This window comes from Rhincodon typus, chromosome 19, assembly GCF_021869965.1.
Source record: "Rhincodon typus isolate 14 chromosome 19, sRhiTyp1.1, whole genome shotgun sequence".
Classification (NCBI taxonomy): Eukaryota; Metazoa; Chordata; class Chondrichthyes; order Orectolobiformes; family Rhincodontidae; genus Rhincodon; species Rhincodon typus.
The window spans coordinates 26508689-26523777 of record NC_063350.1 but is presented as its reverse complement, the minus strand read 5'-3'; the positions used below and the strand labels follow the sequence as shown (position 1 = coordinate 26523777).

Here is a 15089-nt window from a genome sequence, read left to right as displayed (position 1 = left end):
CTTAGATAATCTCCACACACTATGCACTATTGTCTTGCTGAGGCAATGAGTAAAATAGCCTTTAATCAAATGTTTGCTGATCTCCAGAAATTATAAAGAAAATTTTGTATCACAATTAATCATTGCAACAAGCATGATAGAGGCAGAAAGTGAACTGATATCCAACATTTTCTGCTAGTTGACGCCTGCTTCAACTTTACTCTCAGATTAAAAATTGAAATCTTTCAATTCGTATATTCTGATTTATGCCATGGTACATTGATACGTAATTATATTGTGCCTCCTTACCACCAGTAAAGACATGTTTAAATTAGAGCTCTCAAAATGACAGTGCAAAAATAAAACAGAAATTTTTGTGGCACATGTGCAAGAACCTTGCTTTTGAAGATTTTTATTTTCTTTGCTCAGCCTCACTTTTGAGAAATATTCCATCTTTTTGCCAATCAAAAGCTAAATAAAGCAGGACTGTTATAGGGCAAGACATCAAAGTGATTTAATCCATGAGAAGCTCTTTGACCAGCATGAAGCCTCACCAGATGCAAGTGAGATAAAGTGCATTGTCTTTCTGTTTCTCCCCCTTTCTCCCTGCATCAGTGAATGTTAGGAATTCTCTACCCCAGAGATTTGTGGAGGCAAGATCACTGGAAGTACTTAAAGAGGACGTAGGTAGATATTTGAAATATCAGGGAGATGAGGTCACTAAGGAGCTGGCACGAAAGAGAAGCTGAGGTCTGGGGAAGATCAGCTATCATATTTTAGAACTGGGGGGCTGCCTTGAAGGTGCAATGTCATACTCCTACTCTTCTCATTCTTTCTCTGCTCTATACAGGTCTTTCGCTCCACTCTCTTCTCCTTCCCACTTTCTGCTCTTTCCCACTTTCTTGCTGATGTAATAATGCACATAGGGGTTATTGTTACATCACAAAGGGTTGAAAAGAGCAGGGGGGGTGGGCAATAGCTATAACGCTGACAGTGAGAGAAAGGCAGGCTGAGGCTTCAGCTGCTTAAGAGTGCAGGTATGTCAAGGCTCCATCAGAAATACATAAAACATTACATAAAGAACCTGTGCATTTAAGTGCACACCGAAAATCAGGATCTCCATTGCACAATAAATCCCTAATTGACACAATTCTGTATCTATATATAGCAAATAAATCTTTTGGCTTTAACTTACTGGACTGCATAATTACGTTATCACAGGAACACTATTTTAGGATATATAGTAATCTAATGCTCAAGTCAATTACACAATTGTCTGTCTCCAGCTGAGTTCCATCAACCATTGAATAAATATTTCACATTTGTTTTCAGTCATTCCTCCCTTCATAAAATGTTTGAACTCACACGACATTAGGTTATAGTCCAACAGGTTTATTTGAAATCACTAGGTTTCAGACCACTGCTCCTTTATCAGGTGAAGTGTCACCTGACGAAGGAGCAGCTCTCTGAAACCTTGTGATTTCAAATAAATCTATTGGACTATAACCTAATGTCGTGTGACTTCTGACTTTGTCCACCCCAGTACCTGCACCTCATGTTGTAAATGTTTGCCTGTTAAATTAACTAGTTGAAGGACATAACATTAGTTAGCAGCTATCACACTGAAACCAGCCATTTGGCCTAACTAGTCTATGGCAATGTTAATGTTCCATACCAATGTTATTGCAACCGTCTTCATGTCATCCTAATAGCATATCGGAAATTAGATTGCAAATGCATGTCTGACGGGCAGATTAAATTATTTTGAAGAGACCGTGGATATAGCAGCCATAACTTGAATCACTTTTAGTGTGGAAATAATTCTGCAATTGAAACATTCTTGATGTTTTAAACTCAGGCCCTGAGCAATCTAAATCCAGTTCTGTTCTGAAAATGCTCCCAAGTTTGAGTAGGAGGTTAATCTTGTAAGGCTTAACTGGTAGTTAACATGATGGGGCCTTAGTCATATCCCTCGTAGACCTGCAGTCATTTGTACAAGGTTTTAAACTGTCAATGGAGTCTTGCAAAATTATCATTTATTTGCTATTTTCTTATAATAGTGAGAGCATCGTAGATTTTTTTCTGTCATCCAGTCTATGGAATATGAGTCAGAGAATTAGGACAATATTGCTATTTTATCTCTGACAAATGCTGTCAGATCTAGTGTGCACCGTGGGATACCTCTGATTCCCTGTAACTAAATATGACATTGGATCCGGCAATGAACAACTCTAAAGGAACTAACTGAATAACCAAACGTGGTTGAAAAAATTATTGACTTTTTGTTTATGCTTCACAGAAATCTGGCAATACTACTAATCATTGCTCAATATCTTTGGAAATGCATTGCAAATTAATAGAGCATTACTATCAGTGCTCCTTTTATGAATCGATGAAATGAAACTAGCTGATTAATTTGAATGTTATTTTCCTCTTGTTTCTGTAAATCAGTAAGAATGCTTAAACAAAAGAATGATCCATCATTGGGATAGGTGGTTTGGAAGAGCTGAATTAACATCAGCATATAACACTGACAAATCTCAATAGCTTTATTGCTTATATTGTGATATAAGCATATTTTGGCTAAATAAATGCAACTTAAATGGACATGACTGATTAGGTTTTCAAATAGACTGAGTGTAGTGACAATATCATTGCATTTGGCCTATACTTTTCAGAAATGTAAGATAAAATTATCATAAAAGGAAAATAGTTTTAGAAGTGCAAACTTGTTCTTGGTATGCAATATTGTGAACTTCAGTTCCAGACACAAGGAATAATTTTAGGCTATCTTCATGAAATAACTCGACAGCTGTTTGCTGTCAATCTACCACTTAGATGCTGCAACAACATCACTTTATGACATCACGTCTTTTTAAACGAGGTCTATCAACTTCGACTAACTCAATTCTGATACAAGTATCAATTTTCAGAAAGACTGCGCAAGGTCTAAGCCTTCACCTCAAGACATATAATCATCAGCAAGACAAGGTATCCTTTACAGTTAACCAATAATAATTCAAAAAAGAACAACTTGTATTTCTATACAGAACCAAAGTAGTGCAGATGCTAGCAATCAGGGTTTAGTCTGGGGTGAGGATGGTAGAGGGTGGAGGGTAATGACCGTTCTGCTTTTTTCATCAGCTCACCTGTGTTGTTATGTGGCTGTGGTCTATGGTCTGTTTGGGATCCCTCTACTTCAGTTACTGCCTCTAGACGGGAGCGGGGGAAGATAGGATGTGGTGTGGGATGGGGTGTTGGGGGTGGGGGTCAATGACAGTCATATACAGCACCCACTGGTAGGGTGGTGGAGGTCAGGCCAGGGTCACATACTTGGCTGGGAGGGGTGACTTTGTTCTGTCCAGGCATGTGGCATTCTTTTGTGTAGAATTTTACTGGCTGTAGCTGCAGCATGGGTGGAGGTGCAGCTCCAGCAGGATCTGGTAGATGTAAATTCCCTGTGCAGACCTTGGGCAGCAATGTGGCAAATGGAGAGGCTGCAAGTCAGACAACTTGAGGATCAGCCTCAAATGTGAGAGAAGTAGGGGTCCTGCCAAAATGGTGCCAATCAGGTCAGGTACAATAGTAAATATTAAAATGAATTTCAATGCCCACTCAACAAGGTTTTTTCCCCAATACCTTGAAGTTAAAGCAAAGCAGTGTTAAACAGGGCAATTTTAATTGGGGATTCCCTGCATTGTGTGTAGATGGAGGTATTCAAATTCATAAGGAATCGAGACATTCTTATGGTGATGATGCCCTTTCAGACAATAACTTTGATGCAGCTGTAATGTAAGGTTGTGCTCTTTAGGTCTAGAATTGCCACTATGGAAGCACACAAAACTCATCCCACAGGGTTTAGGAAGGATATTTAAGCATTCAAGAAGGTGCAATGAAGACGCACAAGATATGTTTCAATCATGACCTATTTTAGTTGCTTGGAGAGAACGGAGAAACTATGAATCTTCTCCCTAGAAAATGGTGAAAAGAGGTGTGATAGAGTTGTTCAAAATCATGAGATGTCCAGACAGGATAGACAAAGAAAAACTGTTCCCATCAGCAGAAAGGTTGAGAATCAGAGGATACAGATTTTGGCAAAAGATCTAAAGGCAGCATGAGAAAAAGCTTTTCCATATACTTAGCATCTGAAATGCATGCATTTGAGTGTGGTGAAAGCAGATTCAGAGGAAATAGTTATCAACCTAAGTAGAAAAATGTTATAGGCTACAGGAAAAAGGCAGGGGTTTGGGTGAGATGAATGGAGTTGCCTAGAAGAGCACCAGCATTGACACAACAGGCTAAATAGACTTTCTATGGTGTAACAATTCCGTGATTCTGTTAATTTCAGAACGCCCAATAAGTATTTCTTTCTTTTTTCCTCCCTTTTCCACTGTAACTAATTTCCTCACATATATTTGCCAAATGCAAGTTTCACCTTCTCTGGTCCTTCTTATTTATATTGTCTTTTTTTGTATTGGTGAAGTGATTGAGTTTTGTTTTATCGTGCAAGCTAATAAATGCGGTACAACAGGATGTCAATGACAAAAGATCTCAAATCTGAATTGTGCCTCCATTTTTCTCTGTAGATGCAACCAGACCTACTGAGTATTTACTGTTTTATTTGAAAATATTGATGATAATGTTAGTATCTTCAATGGTTACTTTGATTTCTCAAGCTTAAAACTGGTGAAGGACGGTGATCATAATACTGCTGAAAAGAGACTCCCATTGTAAAAGTCTTGTTTTGGGGGATGGTCTCCATCTCTGACACAATCAATTTGCCAACCAATCAGCACGCTTCCTTCTGAAAATGAATTGTTGTGGTAGTTTAAAAATTGGTACTTTAGTAATTGTTCTGATGAGTGCAAAAAAGGTAATATTGTCTCTCTCCTCAGCAGTATTTGCCTTCTATATTACCAAGCTGCTGATCGTGGTAGTAGACAGGCATTCAATGTTGGACATTAGATAACATATTTTTCTAATTAAAATCAGATCGTAGTTAAAAATATCAGAGATAGCAAGAAGTGCAGATGCTGGAGTCAGAGTCAATAGTGTGGAGCTGGAGGAACACAGCAGGCCATGCAGCATCAGAGGAGCAGGAAAGTTGACATTTCAGGTCGGGACCCTTCTTCAGAAATGGGGTAGGGGGAAGGGAGCTGGGAAATAAAGAGAGAGAGGAGGGGTGGGGCTGGGGAAGGGGGGGGGGATGGTAATAGGTAGGCAGTGGTGGGGGTTGATCAGTGGGATGGGTTGGGATGGAAAGGGAGAGAAGATGGACAGGTTGTGTCAGGTCAAGGAGGCGGGGACGAGAGGGAGAGTTTGACATGGGATGAGGCAGGGAGTGGGGAGATTTTAAAACTGGTGAATTCTGTGTTTAGGCCATTGGGCTGTAGGCTCCTGAGGCAGAATATGGGGTGTCGCTTCTCCAGTTTCTAGGTGGTGTCATTGTGGCCCTGGAGGAGGCCCAGGATGGACATGTCACCAGGAAGTTGGAGGGGGAGTTAAAATGGTTGGCAACTGGGAGGTCTCATTCCCGCCTCCTTGACTTGAAACAACCTGTCCATCTTCTCTCCCAGAGATAATAGGAACTGCAGATGCTGGAGAATCTGAGATAACAAGGTGTAGAGCTGGATGAACTCAGCAGGCCAAGCAGCATCAGAGGAGCAGGAAGACTGACGTTTCGGGCCTAGACCCTTCTTCAGAAATGGCCCATTTCTGAAGAAGGGTCTAGGCCTGAAACGTCAGCTTTCCTGCTCCTACTGATGTTGTTTGGCCTCCTGTGTTCATCCAGCTCTACACCTTGTTATCTCAGATTCTCTCCCACCACTCCCTACCTACACTCACCTATCACTATCCCACCTACCTTCTCCAGTCCCACCCCTCCTCTATTTATTTCAGAGCTCCCTTCCCCCTCCCCGTTTCTGATGAAGGGTCCCGACCTGAAACGTGAACTTTCCTGCTCCTCTGATGCTGCGTGACCTGTTGTGTTCCTCCAGCTCCACACTGCACTGTCATAATTAAAAATATTGCACGTTTGGGCATTACATAACTTGTGAGGTAGTCAAAGATGATATTCTCGAAGTACTCTTCAGAGCTCCCTGGTGGTCTAGTGGTTAGGATTCGGCGCTCTCACCGCCGCGGCCCGGGTTCGATTCCCGGTCAGGGAACATAAGCTTTTCTTCTCCTACTGAGCTTTATGTTTTAAAATTATTTAAAAAATATTGATCCACGCTGTATAACTGATTGTGCAAGTAAACCATTGTCTTTCCTTCACAGATTCCGATCAGCACCTACGCTTCCGGCATGATCTTAATGGTTTCAATCTGCTAGAATCTGTAGTCATCGCAGTTTTTATTAAAGCAGTTAAATATTTTCATTATACTCCCTTTAAAATAGTGATCGCAAATTTAAACGAATTCCGATACTTCTAATATACTCCGTTAGAGGGAACGATCGCAAATTTTAATAAAAGAGCAAATTCCCTGACCGGGAATCGAACCCGGGCCGCGGCGGTGAGAGCGCCGAATCCTAACCACTAGACCACCAGGGAAGATAACGTTTCATCGTCTGTGACTTTACTGGAGGCTGTCTATGCCGATGTTGTCATTTCTCCTCGCTAGGGGGATTCTGTTGACGTTGATTGGATGAAGGGCGGGCCTCAGCCACAGGCAGCGCATGTCTATTGGACGGCTCCGATGATTGACGTTTACCGACTTTTTTTTGGGCGGTGTGACACAGGACGACGCTATATATAACCCGCGTGGCGCCCCCTCACACTCTAATATTATCTCTCGACTCCGTGTTGTGGTAGTGCTTTGTGCCGGGTTACTTTCTCAAATGGGCCCTATTGCCTAGCGTTTACTTTCTTCAGTCATTACACTTGGAGTCCTGTTTGGTGTCGAAGGTATGTGGCCCCGTTATGGGGCGGAGAAGGGTGGTTTGTGTTGTGTTGTGGAGGGAGAGGAGAGCCTGGGGCTGGAGACTTCAATCCCGCCGCCGCTGTCCATCGAGCCGGAGCCTGAGCTGCTGGCGGCCGCGGTGTGTCCTCCCTGTGAGGCCTTTTGCCACCAGAGTGTCCACAGTGTGCGGTTCCCATTGCACTGTTTTCGCTGAGTTAGTTACTCGTTTCTCTCCTTCCCCACCGACTCAGCCTTGGTTTGGGGAGGCGGTGGGGGTTCGGGGTGTTGATTTGTTGTCTTGTTAATTCGGATGTTGCCTCCATGAACAGTGTTGTTTGCAACCGAGCAACTTTACATTTTACAACAAAAAAAAACCCCGAATGAACCGCGGATGCTGGAAATCTTGAAACAAAACAGAAGTTGCTGGAAAATCGTCTGGCAGCATCTGTGGAGAGAAATCAGAGTTAACGTTCTGGGCCCAGTGACCCTCCTTCAGAATTTCTGTTTATGTTTCAATTTTAAAAAGCTACAGTTGTTAGATTCCACTTTTTTTTAATGTTTAGAAAAATTCAGTTGTGATAGTTTAGCATTCACTCTTGAACATATGGGTACTGTTAATTTGACAGTGACTCACCTAAAATAGGTGACACTTCAGTAATTTAATCCTCTGAATGATCCTCGGCAGACTCTCCGGTTCATGGGATGCTATTTGGGCCAAGAATCTGTTTATAATTTGCAGGGTGTTACTGGGCTGTGTAAAGCTTCTTCAAATTGGTAGCTAAGCCGTAGATAACTTTTAATGGTACAAGACCAAGAAATTATTTTTTTCCTCCTCCATCAGTGTATACTACAACTTTATTCCATAAGATGTGCTAAAGAAATGATAAAACAGCAGCAACTAATCCTGAATTCTTAGGCAATTCAATCGTTTTGGTTTTTAATTCCTGTCCTACAAATTGAGAATAATTTCAAATCTGCAGCATTTATTTAGTTTTTGAGCAAGTCTGCTATTTTAGGGCAACAGTGCTGATATAGCTGGGAGAGGGGTGGAAGTAGTCTAAGCATGACTAAACCCTGTGTCTAGTTTTGATTGAACTGGAATGAAATCCAAACCTAATCTACAATCGGTAAAACTCTCCCAAACTATGTCTTTGTATGCTACATATTCTCAAAGCTATTCTCGAACTTTTTATCTGTTTACATAAGGACTTGAACCTTGTGCCTGGCTTTGTTAGTCAAATTTTAGAATAAAATCTTATTACTTTTTGATGTGAAAAGCTTTACTTAATAAGGGTGACCCATCATATTTACTGGTATGTGATCAATAAGGCCAGGCATTTCTCTATACTAGAATTGCACTGTAATTTTGACGATCTTGTTGAACTACCAGTTATTTTGTTTTGCAAATCTGCCAATCTAAATATAGTTTTTAATTTCCTTTTGCTACTTCAAGGGTAACCACCAGATACTAGTCTGAAAGATTGCAATGGCATCCATTCCGTCAACTGGCTCCCTTACAGCTACGCATGACTATTACAGGAGTAAGTAATTCTATGAACAACAATCCTTTTGAGGTGTTTGCAGTAGGGGGATCTGTTGAGTTACAGACAGTACATCAACCGATCAGCTATTTATGGGCATTTTTCCAACAGAAACAGCTGCAAACCTGATGAATAACAACTTCCAGTAAAATTCACAGCAATGATGTTTTCTTTTTCAGTGCGCTTACTAAATTTGACACTAGTATTTTTTGAAGTGCTGTATCTATCTATAAACAGCAATGAAAGGAGATTTTACTGTTGTTATCCCGCAGGATTGAATTTATAATTAGTTTTTTTTGCTTCACCATGTATATGGACATGACAGTTGTAAATTTTAATTGTTTTTCTGGGGCCAATGATGTAGTAAGTTTTCTGTATTTTTTGATTAACCTTTTATTTATCATTATCTTATTGTACTCTACAATTACTTTTTAAATAATTGATCATCCCTTTTGGGCATGGGTTCTTGAAAAGTGTTTATTTGTTTTGCAGAGGTAGACAGCTCAGGCTTTTGAAAACTGTTCATTTGGTGGTTATGTTTTTGACGACGATATAATGGTATTTTTTAAGTGAAATACTTCCAGTTCCTGTGCAAATAAACTGGGATGCTAAATGGGTTAACAATTTTATAAATCATGAATTTTGCATGCACATAACTTTAATTTGTTAATTCTAGTTGGCAAGCTACATAATTCTTTGTTAACAAACAAACACTAACTTCATCATCTGTTAAGGTTGAAAGCTGTATTTCCAAACCATTGCTTTAAATCTGAGGGTCCTCAATTTCCAGAGGACCGGGGCTGTGGAAATCCTGTAGGGCCTGTGCTTTTGCATTGTAATCCATTCTTTTCCATACTTTTCTGTTCTCTTTTTCTTCATATTATTATTCATAGTGTATCATTCGTGAGAACTGTTTTGTTTTGAGTAGGTTGATGCTGCCTATCAGCATTTGGGAAAGGGGACTAGCACATGTTGGTAAATGCAAGGGCTTCAAGTTTTCCATGTTCTGAATGCACAATTTGTAGAAGTAGTAATTGTATGATGAAGTCCAAACTTCTAATTTCAGGGCGCCTTGGTTCTGCTTCCAGCAATAGTTCCTGTGGTAGCTCGGAGCACATGGGAGAAGTGATTCCACACCATCCAGGTAAGAAAATTTTCATTACATATGCAGCTCATCTGGTTTTTGCAACAAATCTTTGCTTATATAGAATTCAAATCATTTGCAAACAGTTGTATTTAATTATGCTATCAATCTCCCAAACTGCTTTTAACCAATTAATTAATCTTTTGTGCTATTAATCAGACTTCATTGAAGTTAACTTCATGCATCAGGTAATCATTGAACTACAATGTAATTTGGATTCCCTTTTAATCATACACTCTACCTTTGTTATGTTTTGAATTATTATTTTTGACTAGTAAATATTTTGGCCATTATAATAATTGGATGAGTTTGTTGGCTTGCTCGCCGAGCTGGCTGGTTATCGGACAGACGTTTCATCACCATGCTAGGTAACATCAGTGCGGCCTCCAATGAAGCGATGTTGTTCTACTTCGCTTGGTATTTACGTGATCTGGGCTGTTAAGCTGGGTTGTGTCGTTTCCAGTTCTGTTCTGCATGGGTTTGCATAAGGGGTCTAATTCCACATGTTTGTTGATTGCATTACGGGTTGAAAACCAGGTCTCTAGGAATTCCCGTGCGTGTCTGTGGTTGGCTTGAGCCAGGATGACCATCCTGGACCCATAATGCAATCAACAAACATGTGGAATTAGACCCCATATACAAACCCATGAACAGAACTGGAAATGACACAGCCCAGCTTAACAGCCCGAATCATGTAAATACCAAGCGAAGTAGAACAACATCGCTTCATCAGAGGCCGCACTGATGTTACCTAGCATGATGATGAAATGTCTGTACAATAACCAGCCAGCTCGGCGAGCAAGCCAACAAGCTCGTCCACAGCCTGAGCTATAAATCTTCAAGAACCTTAACTATAAAAATTAGAATTTAAGTGTTTTAGAAGCATGGGAATTTATCAGCAAATAGACAATAAAATAGCACGGGAGAAACTCAGGTTTGGCAACATCTGTGGTGAGAGAGAGAGAGAAACTGAGTAAACGTTTTGAATCCAACGAATCTTCTGAATCAACGTTAACTCTTTCACCTCTTGTGGCATAGAGAAAGCCTGAAATTCTGAACAGTTAGAAAATACACATGAAACACAAGATGTTAACACTGTTTCTCTCAAGGCAAACCTTGAATTTGAAACGTGTTCAGTTGTTTAATTGAATTGTGCACTTTTGTCATTTAAACCTTGCTTTTCTTTATACACCAGAGGAAGTTTTGTTAGAGTCATACCGAACATAATCCCCAAATAAACGAGTCCCACCTGCCTGCTCCTAGCCCACATCACTCCAAACCTTTCCTATTCATATATCCATTGAAACTTCTTTTAAACATTGTAATTGTACCCGCATCCACCACTTCATCAGGAAGTTCATTCCACATGTGAACCAATGGACACTTTGTCTACGATCTATATCAAGAACACAACACATTTAATTAGTCGGTAATTTTGTATTTGCAGGATTACCAAAGTCTACAGCGGGCCAGTGGTGGATCAGTTTTTTCTTTGGAAGAACTCAGAACCATCCAGTAATGACAACACTGTCTGAATCCTCTGAGAGGTGAGATATCTGTACAGTGTAATCAAGAACTATCAGTGCAAGATCATTACAACTAATCAAGTTTAAGCTCATTGTGTAACAAACACTGAAATCCTCTGATGCCACTGACCACATCGCTACTTCTGCATCCGCTCACGTGACCGTTCCACTCCAGAGATAGTCTCCAGCCCAACACCTAAGCCCCTGCCCCAAGCCCTGCAAGGTACTCATCATTCCCCCAGACCTCCACCCTACTGAAGACAAATGGTCAGTCTTTTGCAGAGGACTCACCTTCATTTCCCTGTGCCCACGCATCAACAAATTCCATACACGCCTCGATGTTGAACTTTTTTTTCCTCCACCTCTGTCTGTCTCTTCAAACGGAAGCCCAACACACCCTCTGACCCCTTCTCCCACCTCTGACAAACCTCATGCCTCTTGACACTGCTCGCCGGTTTCCGACCCTCCCACAACCTCTTCATTTCCAATTGCCGTCGTGACATCAATCGCCTTAATTTCTCCACCCCTCACTCTCTCCAACTTCTCCCCAGTGGAATGCACAGCCTCCGCACCCTCCACTCCAACCCCAACCTCACCATTAAGCCTGCTGATAAGGGGGGGTTGTGGTGGTAGCATGGCGTACTGACATCGACATCACTGAGGCCAGCCGCCCACTCTCTGACACCACCTCCTACTGTCCCCTCGATTATGACCCGGCTCCTGATCACCAAACCATCTCCCAGACAATCAACAACCTCATCACCTCTGGAGACCTCCCGTCCATAGCCTCAACCTAATAATGCCCCAACCCTGCACTGCCCGTTTCTATCTCCTACCCAAAATCCACAAACCTGACTGGCCAAATTGACTTATTGTCTTCGCCTACCCAGACTCTTTGTTGTTTTTTTTAATCCCTCTTGGTCCAGGAACTCCCCACTTACATTTGGGACACTACCCATGCCCCCTACCTTCTGCAAGATCTTCAGTTCCCTGGCCCTCAACACCTCATCTTCACTATGGACATTCAGTCCCTCTACATCTATATCCCCAATGAGGAGGGCCTAAAACCCTCTGTTTCTTCTTCTTCTGTGGGCCCAACAACCCCCCCCTCCACTATTACACTCATGCACTTGACAGAATTTGTCCTCACCCTCAACAACTTTTCCTTTAACTCCTCCTAATTAACCACCCCTTTGGTTTGTAGTATGAGCACCCGCATGGATCCGAGCTATGCCTGCCTCTTCGTAGGATATGTGGAACAGTCCCTCTTCTGCAGTTACACTGGCACTGTTCCTCACCTCTTCCTCCGCTTCACTGACCATTGGTACTGCCTCGTGCTCCCATGAGGAGCTCTAACAGTTCATCAACTTCACCAATACCTTTCACCTGACCTCAAATTCACCCGGACCATCTCCAACACCCCTCTCCCCTTCCTGGACCCCTCCATCTCCGTCTCCATCTCCGGCAACTGACTCAGCATCGACATCTGTTTCCAACCCACTGACTCCAGTAGCTACCTCGATTAAACCACTTCTCACCTACCCTCTTGCAAAAATGTGGTCCCATACTCCCAATTCCTCCGCTTCTGCTCCTGGACATCCCAGGTATCCTCCTCCTTCAAGGACTCTAACTCCACTCCCATGATTCATAATGCCCTCAACCGCATCTCCTGCATTTCCAGCACTTCTATCCTCAAACCCCTTCCCCTCAACCATAAGAAGGATAGAGTCCCCCTGGTCCTCGCGTACCACCCCACCAGCCTCCGAATCCAATGCTTCATCCTCTGCTACTTTAGCCACCTGCAATCAGACCCCACCACCCCTATCTGCTTTCTGTAGGGACTGCTCTCTCCGCAACTCCCTCATCCGCTCTGCACTCCCCACCACCCCCACACCTTTCCTTGCAACTGCAGGAAGCCCTACACCTCCCCCATCCAACAGGGATTCACTGGTACGTCTTCTAACCTGGTCTGCTTTATCCGTTGGTGTGATCTCTTCGACATCAGAGAGGCCAAGCACAGACTTGGTGACCGATTTGCAGAGCTTCTGCGCTGTGTACGCTCCAATCAACACCACTTTCTGCCAGCCATTTTAACTCCCTTTTCCACACCCTAGGCCGCCTCCAATGTCACAATGAGGCCACGTGAAAATTGGAGGAACAACATCTTATATTCCACCTCAGGTCCTTACAGTGCAATGGTATCAACATAGAATTCACTAGCTTTAAAATCTCCCCACCCCTGGCCTCATCCCATGTCCAGCCCCCTCTCTCATCCCTGCCTCCTTGACCTGACACAACCTGTCCATCTTCCTTCTCACCCATCTGCCGCACCCTTCTCATTGACTAATCTGCACAGCTGCCCACCTGCATCCACCCCTCCTACCTTCACCCAGCCACACCCCCATTTATTTGAGCTCCGTTCCTCCTCCTGCTCAGCCCTAATAAAGGGTCTTGACCCGAAATGTCGACTTTCCTGCTCCTCTGCTGCCTGACCTGCTGTGTTCCTCCAGCTCCACACAGTATCGACTCTGACTTACGGCATCCGTAGTTCTTACTATCACTAAATCCTCGATCAATCCTTGTATGTATCTTTTAAAAAGTATGTTGAAGTGCATATAACAGAAATAGTGCACTAATTTTCTTTGTTTTTCTAGTGGCAAGATAAACTGTATACTGCCTCAAGAAATGGCGAGGAAACGACATGCCAGTGAGCCCAGCAAACCTTCATCTTAATCTGATTTCAACTTTTGAAGAAGACGCTAGGAATTTCAGGCGTTCCAAAATGTTAAATTTTTTAAAATGACGGCTGCTTTAAGTTTCTAACTATATTTTTAATAAATACCAGTCCTCATTTTTCTATATCAGTGAGGATTGTTGGCTTACTCGAACATCTAATAATAAAAAAAAAACTTTAGCAGCCCATCTGTCTAGCTTTCCATTTACTTTTTTTTCTTTTGCTGGATGCTCTCGGCTAATTATCATCTAATCATAGACGTGCTGTTACCAGGTCAGTAGGTTTCTCAACAATTTAGAAACTCCTAAAATCTCAGCTACTAAGCAATGGTACGAATTAATTATTCAACTTCAATTTCCTTTTTGTTTTTAAAGAATATGATGTAAAAACACGTGCCTGTCATTGGGATGTTGAACAAGTATGCTGACACTGCTAATGCAGTGAAGGGGATAGAGCAAGATAATGGTAATATTATCATTAGCATACACATGGGAGATGGCTCCATTCCTTAGTTAAGGATTGAGAAATTAAGTGCCTATTTAGTACAACCCCTGATTGCTTAGCATAAATGAAGTCTAAAGAGCTTTGAATATTTGATTTCTGACCCACAGTGCTGTAGGAGAAGCTTGAAGCTGAGTGGTACAAGAAATGGCTGGTTGTCCACCATAAATGAAAACTTAATGCACCCTGAACCTAATCAACATGGTCAGTCCTGGCTGTGATTAAGGTTCTTTTGATGCTCTAGCTAGTGAAAGATGTGGAGTTAGAATAGGTGATATCTGATAAGGCTTAGCCTGATAGACAAGGAACAATGAGCCAGTTGACCCAATGGTATTAAGTTGCATGACAAGAGTCTGCAAAATAGTAACATGACATTCCTATCATGACAAAACAAGTAAAATAAAATTATTAACTGATCTGTTTCTGCAGTGTGTTTATATATCTTCATGACGATAGCCTATGATATCTAGCTTGACTGTTCATTCAGTGGCCTCGTGAGATGGTGAGAGGGCAAATAAGATGTTAAACAAATTGCTAAATAAATCTGGTGCAAGGCTGGATGAACACAGCAGGCCAAGCAGCATCATAGGAGCAGAGAAGCTGACGTTTCGGGCCTAGACCCTTCATCAGAAAAGGGGGAGGGGAAGGGGGTTTTGAAATAAATAGGGAGAGAGTGGGAGGCGGATAGAAGAGGGATGGAGGAGAGGATAGGTGGAGAAGAAACAAACAGGTCGAAGAGGCGGGGATGGGGCCAGGAAAGGTGAG

General features: G+C 42.1%; 1 protein-coding gene and 2 non-coding genes across 3 annotated transcripts; 2 read left to right on the top strand and 1 right to left on the bottom strand.

Annotated features, from left to right (window-relative positions):
* The first annotated feature begins 6074 nt into the window (after window positions 1–6074).
* On the top strand, window positions 6075–6146 carry trnae-cuc. The gene has a single exon. It is a non-coding gene; the product is annotated as a tRNA-Glu (tRNA).
* Window positions 6147–6457: 311 nt separating this feature from the next.
* On the bottom strand, window positions 6458–6529 carry trnae-cuc. The gene has a single exon. It is a non-coding gene; the product is annotated as a tRNA-Glu (tRNA).
* ppdpfb (pancreatic progenitor cell differentiation and proliferation factor b) lies at window positions 6467–14740 on the top strand. The gene is made up of 5 exons (XM_020512277.2): window positions 6467–6883; window positions 8332–8419; window positions 9486–9563; window positions 11011–11110; window positions 13744–14740. Exons 2-5 carry the CDS (start codon window positions 8365–8367, stop codon window positions 13820–13822), a joined length of 312 nt encoding a protein of 103 aa, XP_020367866.1. The 5' UTR covers window positions 6467–6883; window positions 8332–8364; the 3' UTR covers window positions 13823–14740.
* The last annotated feature ends 349 nt before the right edge of the window (window positions 14741–15089 follow it).